We start from the raw sequence: 12,375 nt of genomic DNA, 5'->3' as shown, positions 1-12,375 counted from the left end.
GGAGAGGCAAAGCAGGTCGAGGTGCTGGGTGCTCCCCACATCCCGGGGGATTTGCCTGCACCGGGGAGTGCGGCTGCTGCCGGTGCCCGGCCACATCCTGGCAGCATGGAAATGGGGACGGCCACGTCCCATGGGTGGGTCCCATGGGGGGCATGGGGCCAGCTGGGGGGGATTTGGGGCTGGAGGGGGATTTGGGGCAGGGGGAGCGTGTATCCCGTTGTGCCAAGCCTCCTCTCCCAGCGTGCGCACCCACCCCCATCTCCGCGCACTCGCACCCTCTTGTGGACACCCACAGCCCGTGGGGGGGCCCCCACCGTGCCCCCAGCCCCCCGTGGTGTGCAGGAGGTCAATGCTGTGCCCCCTCCCCCTGCTGTGGGGTGATGGGGACGAGGGGTTGTGAACCCTGCCCCTGCCCCCAGTTCTGGCACCGTGCGAGCTGGCAGCGCCGGCGAAGGCGGCGATTTCCCGAGCGGCACGTGGGGACGAGCCACCAACCAGCTCGGTGACGGCCACCACCAGCGGGGAGGACGGGGAGGAAGGAACCAGGACCCTCAGTCCCCGAGGAGCCCGGCCGACCCCTGCAGGAGGTGAGGACAGGGCTGGGGGGGGGGGGCCAGGAGCGGGGTTGGGGACAGGGGACACGGGGACGGGGACATTTGGAGAGGCGGTGGCGGGGCTGGGAGCTGCAGGGCTTGCACAACCCTCGGCTGACGGCGGCCTCCTGCCCGCAGCTCCGGCACCAGCACCATGGTGCCACCGGGCTGGATCCTGCTGCCGCTGCTGCTGCTGGTGCTGAGCAGCCCCTCCACGCCGTGCCCCCTGCAGCCCAACGCCACCCGCTTCGTCTGCACCGAGCCCACCCTGCGCACCTTCCCCGGGGGGCTGCCCCCCACCACGCTGGCCGTCTCGGTGGAGTTCACGGCCGTGGCCACCCTGGCTCCTGACGCCCTGGCGGGGCTGCCGGAGCTGCAGGAGCTGCACCTCGCCTCCAACCTCCTGGCCTCCCTGCCCGAGGAGCTGCTGTGGCCCGTGCCCGCCCTGCGCGTCCTCGACCTGACGGCCAACGCGCTGCCCGAGCTGCCCGCCCGCCTCTTCCAGCGCTCCCAGCTCCTGCAGCACCTGGTGCTGCGGGGGAACCGCCTGCGGGCGCTGCAGCCCTCCTGGTTCCAGCACCTCGCCCGCCTGCGCTGGCTCGACGTGGGGGCCAACGCGCTGGCGGAGGTGCCCGCGGAGGTTTTCCACCCGCTGGTGTCCCTGCAAAGCCTGGACCTGTCCCACAACCGCCTGGAGAGCCTGGACGGGGGCTCGCTGGCTGGGCTGCGGGAGCTGGAGCGGCTCGACCTGGAGGGGAACCGGCTCCGCGCGCTGCCCCCCGACGCCTTCGCGCCCGTGCCCGCCCTGCGCCTGCTTTTCCTGCAGGGCAACGAGCTGCGGGCGCTGCCCGCCGGCCTCTTTGCCCCCCTCAGCCACCTCCAGGTCCTCGACCTGGCGCACAACCGGCTGCGGGCCCTGGAGCTGCCCCCGCGCCCCCCCGGCCCCCCGCTGTCCCTCGACATCTCGGGCAACCCCTGGGCCTGCGAGTGCCCGCTGCTGGAGCTCCTGCGGCGCGCGGCCCCGCAGCTCGTGGCCGCCCGTGGCACCCTCTGTGCCAGCCCCCCGCACCGCCAGGGACAGGAGGTGGGCACCCTGAGCCAGGCTGGGGACGCGGGGTGCCAGCCCGAGGAGGATGGGCAGAGCCTGCCCGACCCCTAGGTAAAGGGATTGGGGTCGCCCAGGTGCCCGCCTGGGTCCCCTCTTGGGTCCCCTCCTGGGTCCCCTCCTGGGTCCCCTCCTGCCCTGATGCTGTGTCCCCAGCCGAGCCGGGTTCTCCTGGGGAAACTGAGGCAGGGGGAGCCCAATCCCCCCGTTCCCATCCCACCTTCTCCACCCCGATGGCCCCCAGCCCTGTCCCACCTGTCCCACGTCCCTGTCCCCATCCTGTCCCCCAGGACATTAAACAGTGACCTCGAGACAATGCTCTTTGTTCTGCGGTGTCCTGCAGCGTCCCCAGGTCACACAGTGCCAGGCGCCTGTCCCACGGCCGTGCCTTCCCAGCCCCTCTCTGTCCCCTGCCCACCCCCATCCGGACCAGCCCCGTCCCCACGGGACCACCCCCCAGGTGCCACCACGGTGCCACCTCCGTGTGACACTGAGCCCAAGGACCCGCAGGGGCTGCTGGTGGCACCGAGGGGCCCTGATGGCACGGGGACACTTGGTGCAAGGGGACACAGGGTATGGGGACACCTGGCGTGGGGAGGTTGGAATTTTGGGATGGGGATGGTCACCTGGCAAGGGGACAGTTGGCATGGGGCACATGGCACGGGGTCACTCTCTATGGGGACACACGGCAAGGGGACATGGTATGGGGACACCTGGCATGGGGACACTGGGGATGCGGACACCAGGCGTGGGGAATTTTGGGATGGAGATGCTTGGCATGGGGACACCTGGCAAGGGGACACCTGGCAAGGGGACACATGGCATGGGGACACTTGGTACAGGGTCACCTGCTATGGGGACACACGGCAAGGGGACACTTGGCATGTGGGCGCACGGCAAGGAGACGTGGTATGGGGACACCTGGCATGGGGAATCTTGGCACGGGGACACCTGGCACGGGGACACGTGGCACAGGGTCACCCGCTAGGGGGTCACACGGATAGGGGACACCTGGCATGGGGACACCAGGCGTGGGAGGGTGATGCTTGGCACGGGGACACCGGGCGTGGGGACATTTGGTGCGGGGTCACCTGCTATGGGGTCACAGGGGTGGGGGACACCGGGCATGGGGACACGGGGCATGGGGTCACTCCCTATGGGGTCACAGGGGTGGGGGACACCGGGCATGGGGACACCGGGCATGGGGTCACCAACTATGGGGTCGCACGGGTGGGGGACACTTGGCACGGGGTCACTCCCTATGGGGTCAGAGGGGTGGGGGCCGCCTGCCATGGGGCCAGGGGGCACGGGGACAGCCCCGGGCACGATGCGGCCCCCCCCCGGCCCCACGTGGCGCCCCCCCCAGGTCCCGCCCCCCCCTCCCAATTGGCTGAGCCTTGGCCCTCCCCTCCGCCCATTGGCCCCCGCCTTCACTATGAATCCGGCGCTGGGCGGGGAGCGGGGGGGGGGATCGCGACCGGGGATCGCGATCGCGACCGGGGATCGCGACAGCCCCTCCCCCGTAAGTGCTGACCCGCGGGGGGCGTTGGAGGGGACGGAGGGCGGAGGGGGCGTTACGGGGGGGGGGGGGGGGCGAGCCCTGCCTGCCCCCAGGGACCCCCGGGGACCCCCAAGGACCCATCCCCAGGGAGCCGCCCCCAGCCCCCGGGGACTCCGGGACCCCCCCCCACGCTCCCAGGGGACCCCCAGGGGACCCCCAGCCCCCCCCCCCCATAGGGACCTTCCCATGGGGACCCCAAGGACGCGCCCCCAGGGTGCGCAGGGGCAGCAGGGCAGGGGCAGCACCATGTGCGTCCCCCCCCCCCCCCATGGGACGCAGCCCCGGGGTCACCCCAAGGGACACCGAGAGGTCCGGCTGGGGGGTGCCGGGGGGTGCGGGCTGCCCTGGGGCTCCCCCAAAAAGGCAGCACCGAGCGGATCCGGCCCCAACCACGGCCAAATCCTCCCCAGCCCCATGGGGGGACCCCAGTGGTGGGAGGTCGGCCCCGGCCCCAAAACCCCTTCCTCACCCCAAAACCTCCCCCACGAGTGGCTCGGGGGCCTCCGGGTGCCCCCACGAGCTGGTGGGGGGCAGCTCGTGGCCCCCCCAAACCCATCTCTGTCCCCTGCACAGCCCCTGCTGCCATGTCAGCCGAAACCATGGCACCGGCGGAGACCGAGCGGGAGGCGCAGGTAGGGATGCTGAGGGCCGAGGGGGGCCGGGGGGGCATCACTTTGCCCCCCCCCACCCTCAAGCTCACGGTCCCCGTGTCCCATGGCAGAGCGTGGTGAGCCGGGTGGCCAACCTGGCCCTGGTGAGCTCTGCCCGCGGCGCCGTGTCCACCGCCTACGCCTCCACCAAGGAGAGCCACCCCTACGTGCGCTCCGTCTGCGCCGTGGCCGAAAAGGGGGTGAAGACCCTGACGGCAGCGGCGGTCAGCGGGGCCCAGCCCCTCCTCACCAAGCTGGAGCCGCAGAGTGAGTGGGGCTGGAGGGGGGCAGCACCCCCAAACGGGATGGGGGTGCTCGGGAAATCGTCCCCAGCAAGGAACTGGGGTTAAAAAGGCTGGTTTTGGGTCCCCAGTTTCCACTGCCAACGAGTACGCCTGCAAGGGGCTGGATAAGCTGGAGGAGAAGCTGCCCATCCTGCAGCAGCCCACGGAGATGGTAACATTTTGCCCCCCCCCCAAATTTGGGGGGCACCGGGATTGAGCCCTGGGCCTGCTGCTGGGACAAGCCCCCCCCTTTCAATTTCCCCCCCCCCCAGGTGGTCGCAGGGACCAGGGAGCTGGTGTCATCCACCGTGAGCGGGGCGGTGGGCCTGGCCTGCGGGGCCGTGCAGGGCAGCGTGGAGAGGACCCGGCGGGCGCTGAGCACCGGCATCAGCACCGTGGCGGGGTCCCGCGTGGGGCAGCTGCTGGCGACGGGGGCGGACACGGTGCTGGAGAAGTCGGAGGAGCTGGTGGAGCACTACCTGCCCAGGACGGACGAGGAGCCGGGTGAGTGCTGGGCACGCCGTGCCCAAAAAACATCTCGCCCTCTTTTTGGGGTGCCATCCCTCCGGGACTGCGCCCCATCCCCAGGGCTCAGCAGCACCCAGTGCCTCTCACCACCACCACTCGCACCCCGGGGTGGTGCTGAGCCCTACGGGGACACCAGGGCGCAGGGGACAGTCCCCGTGTGGCTGCTCCGTGGCCACCCGGAGCTGGGGAACGCGGCGCGGCGGTGGGTGAACTCTCACCTGGAAAGCAGAAAGCAAATATAGCCCTGTGCCGCCAGCCCACCCGCCCCGGGTATTTATAGCTCGGCACGGGGCAGCAGTGGGCAGAGCTGGCCCTGTGTCACTGCAGAGGTGACCGGGAGGGTTGTGGGGACACCTCTGCATGACCCAGGGGGCAAGCAGCCGGGTTTGCCCCTGTGCTGGGGCGCAGAGCTCAGGGAACATCCCGGCACCGCCAGTGGGATGCTCCATGCCCGGCACGGGGACATCCTGGTGGGGTGGCTCTCATTTGGGGTGATTCTCATTTGGGGTGGCTCTCACCCACTCACCCCACAGCAGCCCCGGTGGCGGACGGCACCACGGCGGCCTCGCTGGAGCAGCAGAGGCGGTGGCAGAGCTGCTTCGTGCGCGTGGGCTCGCTCTCGGCCAAGCTGCGGCACCGAGCCCTGCACCGCTCGCTGGGCGAGCTGCAACGGGCCCGGCACAGCGCGCAGCACGCCCTGACCCAGCTCCACCATGTCATCGAGCTGGTAAGCCCACGGTCATCCCCGTGGCCCCGTGCGTGCCCCCCCGGTGCGCTCCCACTGCTTTCCCTTCCCCCAGATTGAGCAGGGCATGGACGGGTCCCTGCACGGCGCCCGGCAGCACCTGCACCGCATGTGGCTCGAGTGGAGCCGGCAGGACGGCGTGCCCATGGAGGACAGCCAGGTATTTATTATTTTTTTTGGGGGGTGGCCGTGCCGAGGGGTTTGGGCAACCCCCCAGGGGCTGCCCGCTCGCTGCCTTGCAGGTGGAGGCGCGGACGCTGGCCATGCTGCGGGGGCTCCTGCAACAATTGCGCGCCGCCTGCGCCCGCCTGGCCGCCAGCGCCCGGGGGCTGCCGAGCAGCGTGCAGGACACGGCCGGGCACGTGCGGCACGGCGTGGAGGGGGTGCACGCCTCGCTGGCACGCGCCCGCTCCTTCCACGACCTGTCGGACATGGTGCTGGCGCAGAGCCGCCAGACGGTGACGCGGGCGCAGCTGAGCATCGATGAATTCATCGAGTATGTGGGGCAGCACGCGCCCCTGCCCTGGCTGGTGGGGCCGTTCGCCCCCGCCCTGGTGGAGTACCCGGAGGACAGCCCCGTGGAGATGGCCAAGTGGAACGGCTGCGTGACCGTGGGCGGCGGGGGGCACCGGGCGCAGTCGTGCAGTGGGCACAGAGCCTCCCGACAACCCCCCCTCCCAGCCAGGGAAGGGGCCCACTTTCAGCTGTAAATCTGCCCCTGCTGGGGGGGCAAGCGGCAGGATGGACTCGGTGGCCCGGCGTGGGATCCCTGATGCCACTTGGGACTCTTTGGGGGGGCAGGGGACGGTGGCACGGGGAGGATGGGGTGTGCGCCCAGCCCTGCCCGGACACCGTGGGGGCTGCAGCTCCCTGCAGTGTCCCCGAGCCCGGCAGCGTCGGGATTCAGCAGCCTCAGAGCCTGTTAAAAAGGGGAAAAAAGAGGAAAACCAAAAAGTGAAACCAAAAAAAGTTAAAAATGGAAGTTAAAGAGGAAAACCAAGCCCGGATTCTCTAAGCGTTACTCACAGCCAGCGGCGTGAGCTGCTGCGGGGTGGGACGTGCGATGGGGGGGTCCCTGGGGGGTTGGGGGTGGCCCTGCGGGGGGGGCTTCGTGTTGGGTGCTGGGGGGGGGCCGGGAGTGGCAGCTGGGTGCTGCTGGACTGTGACCCGCGGCCGTGTGGCACTGAACTTCGGCCCCGTTATCGCCGCCACCGCTCCAACCCCATCACGGCCCCATGGCGGGGCTGGGCCCGGGGCACCCCCTGCGCTGGGAATTTGGGGGGGACACCGGGGGGGGGGGGCACCGGGACCCACCAGCACCCACTGGGACCGATCCTGAGCACCCACTGGGACCAGTCCCAGCACCCACTGGGACCACTCGGCACCCACCGGGCCGTGCTGGGGGGGACCCCGGGACCCCAATATCGGGGGAATCCCGGCCGGGGGGGGGCAGCTCCGTGCCTGGGGGGGGGGTTCCGGGGCCGGCGATCGTTGTCCCCGGTCCGGCCCCGATGGGGCGGGTCCCGGTCACATGCGCACGGGGCGGGCCCGGGGCTATAAAAGCGGGGCGGGGGCCGGGCACTGCGCCCAGCACCGAGCACGGCACCGGAACGGTGAGTGCGAAACGGGACCGGGACCGGGACCGGGACCGGGACCGGGACCGGGACCGGGACCGGGACCGGGACCGGGACCGGGACCGGGACCGGGACCGGGACCGGGACCGGGACCGGGACCGGGACCGGGACCGGGACCGGGACCGGGACCGGGACCTTCCTTGCAGCCCCCATCCCGGCGCTGCCGTGCTCCCGGACCGAGGGTGGGGGGGACACCGGGACCGACCCCCACCCCCCCTTCCTGCGTAGGAGCTCCGGGGGTGTCCGGAGTCCGGTTGTGGGGACCGGGACCCCCCTGTCCTGGCCGGTCTGACTCTGGGTTGAGGGGCTGCAGGGTCCTGAGCTTGGGGTCCCCTCGTTGTGGGGTCGCCAGCACCCCCCTGTCCTGTTTAGGGGTGCTGCCCCCCCCCGCTCAGCCCCCTCTGATGCTTTCCCCCCCCCCCAGCCCCACCATGGCCTCCAGCGAGCCCGGGACGGCGCAGCCCAAGGCTGAGGAGCAGCAGGTCAGTGGGGCAGGGGGGTGCTGGGGGGGTCCGGTGTCCCCTTGTGACCTGTCACCACTCGGGGTTATCCCCCTATGGGGAGGGGGACACCCCAACGCTCCCCCTGGGGGCTGCACACGTTGCCCCCTGCCTTATCCCCGAGGAGATTTGGGGCTCTGGCATGCCCCCCCCATCCCTTTTCCCATACCCAGAGCATCGGGACGCGGGTGGCCAGCCTGCCCCTGGTGAGCTCTGCCTACGGGATGGTGTCCACCGCCTACGCCTCCACCAAGGAGAGCCACCCCTACGTGCGCTCCGTCTGCGACGTGGCCGAAAAGGGGGTGAAGACCCTGACGGCAGCAGCGGTCAGCGGGGCCCAGCCCCTCCTCACCAAGCTGGAGCCGCAGAGTGAGTGGGGCTGGGGGGGGGCAGCACCCCCAAACGGGATGGGGGTGCTCGGGAAATCGTCCCCGGTGAGGAACTGGGGTTAAAAAGGCTGGTTTTGGGTCCCCAGTTTCCACTGCCAACGAGTACGCCTGCAAGGGGCTGGATAAGCTGGAGGAGAAGCTGCCCATCCTGCAGCAGCCCACGGAGAAGGTACCGGGGGGGGGGGGGGCACACGGGTGCTCGGGGTCTGCCCTGGTCCTGCAAAACTCAGGGCTCTTCCTCCCCCCCCTCTTCTCCCAGCTCATCTCGGACACCAAGCAGCTGGTGACATCCACCGTGACGGGGGCCAAGGATGTCCTGACCAGCACCGTGGCGGGGGCCAAGGACGCGGTGAGCAGCCGGGTGACGGGGGTGATGGACATGACCAAGGGGGCCGTGCAGGGCAGCGTGGAGCTGACCAAATCGGCGGTGAGCAGCGGCGTCAGCACCGTCATGGGCTCGGCCATGGGCCAGATGGTGGTCAGCGGGGTGGGCTCCGTGCTGGAGAAGTCGGAGGAGCTGGTGGACCACTACCTGCCCATGACAGATGAGGAGCTGGGTAAGGACCCAAACGCAACCCCCCGGAGATGCGGGGCGGGATGGGGACCCCCCCCTTGGAGGCACTGTGGGTCGATTCCCCATGGGGTGGTCTCTGAGTGGGGGGCGGTGGTGATGTGGGGGGGTCACCTCATGGGATTTTCTCCCCCAGCCAAGCTGGCCACGGCCGTGGAGGGCTTCGAGCCGGAGCAGCAGAAGCAGCAGCAGAGCTACTTCGTGCGCCTGGGCTCGCTCTCGGCCAAGCTGCGGCACCGGGCCCTGCAGCACTCCCTGGGCAAGCTGCAAAGCGCCCGCCACAGCAGCCAGGACGTCCTGGCCCAGCTCCAGCGCACCCTCGACCTGGTAGGACCCCCCCCCTCCCTAGATCGTCACCCCCTTCCCCGTGGGGCTGGGGCTGGGACGAGCCCCCCCCCTCACCCCGCTCTGCCCCCCGTCAGGTGGAGCAGCTGAAGCAGGGCATGGACCAGAAGCTGCAGGGGGGGCAGGAGAAGCTGCAGCAGCTGTGGCTGGAGTGGAGCAAGAAGCAGCCGGGCGGGGGCAAGGACCTGGTTCCCCCTGAGGTGGGTCGAGGACTAGGGGATCCCCTTTTTGGGGAGCTCCGTGTGTGCGCCCACCCCTCACCTCTCCTCATCCCCCCACAGGGGGTGGAATCGGGGGCCCTGGCCATGGTGCAGGGCCTGACCCAGCAGCTGCAGAGCGCCTGCCAGCCCCTGGTGTCCAGCCTTCAGGGCCTCCCCGCCGGCATCCAGGACACGGCCGGGCAGGTTCGCCACAACGTGGAGGAGCTGCGGGCCAGCCTGGCCTCCGCCACGTCCCTCCAGGAGGTGACCGGCAGCGTCCTGGCCAAGGCTCGCGCCCACGCCGCCAAAGCCCGCGAGCTGATGGACGAGCTGGTGGAGCACGTGGCCCACAACACGCCCCTGTCCTGGCTGGTGGGGCCCTTCACCCCCTCCACCCAGCACCTGCTGGGCCTCCAGGGGCAGTAGCGGCCTCCTGGGGGGGTGATAAGAGCGATATCAGCGCTGGAGCTCCCCCCTCGCCTACCCCCAGTAACTCCTCATCCTCCTCCTCCTGCCTGCACCGGGTGCAGGACCCCCCCCCAGCACGGCTCCGCGCCCCCTTCCCCTATAGCAGGAAGGTGCCAGCCAAGTGCCTCGGCGTCCCCAAGTGCCTACAGCAGCCCCTGCCCCTCGTTTGCCACCTCTGTGCCCCCCCCCTGTAATTCTCGGTGCCCTCCAGCCCCTGCTCTTCCCTCTGCCCCATAGCAGGGGGGAGCCCCCGGGGGTCGGGGCAGCTGCTGAAGCAATAAACTCGGAGTTTTGCACTGGTCTGAGCCTTCTTGTGGGACCTGGGGCTGGGGGGGGACAATTCTGGGTCCGCTGCCCCCTCTGAGGCTTTGGAGGGGGAGCGATGGAGCTGCTGGAATGGGGCAGAGGTGACGGAGCCCTGTGACCTCACAGGGCTTGGGGCTTCTACTGGGGGCACTGGGGGGGGTCCTGGTGCTGAGCCCCATCCTGAGCCCACCACCACGGCTGAGCAGAGCCCATGGCTGAGGGTGGGTAAGGGGCTGCCAGAGAGGAGCGGAGACCCCCCCTGCCACCTCCTGAGGACCCCGCTGTGCTGGGACGTGGCCCCAGCCCCTCCCGTGCTGCTGCTGTCCCCTGGTGTTGTCCCCAGGAGCGGGGGGCAGCAGCTGGGGGGGGCACAGAAATGTCTGGGAGGGGGGCTCTGGCACGGGGGGATGAGGGGGTCCTGGGTCACGGGGAGGGGTCTGGTGACCCCCATGGGGGCAAAGCACATCCCAGGCACTGAGTGGCACCCTGCTCTGCCCCCCCCCCAGGCAGGGACAGCGCCCAGCCCAGCAGTGACCCCAAGGAGCCACCCCTGGGTGCGGGCCTGGAGCAGGAGGAGCAGCAAAGGGGGGGCTGGGGCCGGGGGCAGAGGCTGAGCTGGGCCCCAGCGCCCCCCCCGCGGGTGTCAGCCCCTTTCCCGGAGCAGCTCAACGAGGGCCAGGAGCCCCCCTGGCCGCCCAGCTTCATCAGGGCCCGTGGCCCCCTGCGCCCCACCGGCACCCCAGAGGACACCGGCGGCGAGGCCAACGCGCACCCCACCGTGGGCCCCCCCATCCGCCCCCCGGGCACGGCTTGGCGTGAGTACAGCGGGGCCACGGGGCAGCACTGGGGCTCTGGGGGGGGCACTCAGGGTGTCAGCACCCCCGTGTGCCCCCCCCGTTACAGGCAGAGCATCCTGGGGCGATCAGGACGCAGCCACCCCGCAGCCATCCCAGCAGGTACCCCAGGGGTGGGCACAGCAGGGGGGGGTCCCTGGAGAGGGACGGTGCCCTGGGGGGGGTGCTGAGCACAGAACCCCCCCCCTGTGTGCCCCAGGCTGCTGCAGGCTCTGCCCCGATGAGTCCCACGGAGCTGGGGGGGACGCCGGACCCCGAGGACGCCGTCGTGGGCATCTGCTTGGCCATAGCCACCGGCCTCCGAGCCCTGCTGGGTGCCAGGGCCGGGCAGCTCCTCCAGCACAGCGCCGAGCGGGCGCTGGGCGCGACCCAGGAGTGGCTGCACCGCCACCTGCCCGCAGGTAAGACCCCCCCCCAGGACACCGCTGGGGGCTGGGGGTGTCCCTGTGGCACCGCAGCCTCCAGCTCTCCCCCCTCTGTGCCCCCCCCCCCTCACCCTGCAGACCGGGCTGCAGCAGGGCCAGGGGTGGCCGTGGCTGAGGGTCGGGGGCTCGGTGGTCTCCGCTCCCCCCGTGCCTGCGTGGTGCTGCGGAGGCAGCAGGAGGACGCCTGGTACCACCTCACCCGGCTCCAGCACATCCTCGACATGGTGAGAGCTGGCGGTGACGGGAGGGGACAGGGATGGGGACAGGGATCCCCCCCCCCCAGCACCATGCCCATGTCCCCGCGGTCACGGTGGCGTTTCCCCCGCAGGCGGTGGCCGCCCAGCGAGGCTCTGCGGAGCGATGCCACCAGGGCCAGGAGCAGCGATGGGGACAAAGGAGCCCGGAGCAGGAAAATCCCAGCCCCAACCCTGCCTGCAGCCAGGCTGGGGGGGTGTTGGGGACCCCCCCGGTGCCTGTAGGGTGCGAGCAATGCCAGGAGCTCGACGAGGGCCAGGAGCTGGCGCTGTGGCTGCGGGATGAATTCGGGTGGCTCCTGGCCCAGGCCTCCTGGCTGCCGGCCCCGCTGCAGGAGGGGGCCCAGCAGGCCCAGGACAATTTGGGCAAGCTGCACCGGGCCTTCGTGCTGGCCGGCTCCCTGAGGGAGCTGGAGGAGGCGGTGACCACCCGGGGCCGCAGGTGGGTGGCCCAGGCCTGGGAGGTGCTGGAGGCGTTGGTGGAATTCCTCCTCCGGCACCCGCAGGAGTCCTGGCAGGGTGAGGGGGCACCCGCGGCCCCTGCACGGGAATAATTCCAGCCTGAATATCTCCCCCCCCGCCCCGTGTCCTCCATCAACACGGCTCTGTTCGCTGCCACGCTCGTGTCTCGTGTCATTGAGTCCTTCCCCGTGGGTCCTGCTCCTGTCCAGGGCTCCGAGGTGGTGTGGGCTGGGGACTGCTTTGGGCCAGCGCTGCCCCCGAGGTGCTGAATGGGGTGTGGGGGGCTTGCAGCTGGCTTGAAGCCACCCAGCAGCTGGGTGAGGCCCTTGCTGGGTGCTGCGTGGCTCGTCCAGCCTCTCCTGAGGCACGGGGGCAGGTCCCTGTCCCCCTTCCCCGGCCATCCGGGCCCTAAGGACAGAGCTGAATTGGCCCCGCAGCGGGCAGCAGTGCCCATCCCCTCCCACCCCATCCCTCCTCCCTCCGCCTCTCGCTTCCCGAAAA

At 70.9% G+C, this 12,375-nt stretch overlaps 2 protein-coding genes across 2 annotated transcripts; both read left to right on the top strand.

The window, feature by feature from the left end:
* The first annotated feature begins 90 nt into the window (after positions 1–90).
* LRG1 (leucine rich alpha-2-glycoprotein 1) lies at positions 91–2,014 on the top strand. The gene is made up of 3 exons (XM_068661383.1): positions 91–134; positions 420–587; positions 732–2,014. Exons 1-3 carry the CDS (start codon positions 106–108, stop codon positions 1,750–1,752), a joined length of 1,218 nt encoding a protein of 405 aa, XP_068517484.1. The 5' UTR covers positions 91–105; the 3' UTR covers positions 1,753–2,014.
* A 1,106-nt stretch (positions 2,015–3,120) lies between these two features.
* On the top strand, positions 3,121–9,869 carry LOC137844764 (uncharacterized). The gene is made up of 16 exons (XM_068661297.1): positions 3,121–3,220; positions 3,833–3,891; positions 3,981–4,176; positions 4,283–4,365; positions 4,466–4,697; positions 5,255–5,448; positions 5,522–5,626; positions 5,709–6,175; positions 7,058–7,282; positions 7,525–7,582; positions 7,774–7,969; positions 8,076–8,158; positions 8,249–8,546; positions 8,697–8,887; positions 8,983–9,105; positions 9,187–9,869. Exons 2-16 carry the CDS (start codon positions 3,844–3,846, stop codon positions 9,529–9,531), a joined length of 2,844 nt encoding a protein of 947 aa, XP_068517398.1. The 5' UTR covers positions 3,121–3,220; positions 3,833–3,843; the 3' UTR covers positions 9,532–9,869.
* Positions 9,870–12,375: the final 2,506 nt, after the last annotated feature.

This window comes from Anas acuta, chromosome 26, assembly GCF_963932015.1.
Source record: "Anas acuta chromosome 26, bAnaAcu1.1, whole genome shotgun sequence".
Lineage (NCBI taxonomy): Eukaryota > Metazoa > Chordata > Aves > Anseriformes > Anatidae > Anas > Anas acuta.
The sequence above is the reverse complement of the archived record's forward strand: the minus strand, read 5'-3'. Positions and strand labels throughout refer to the sequence as shown.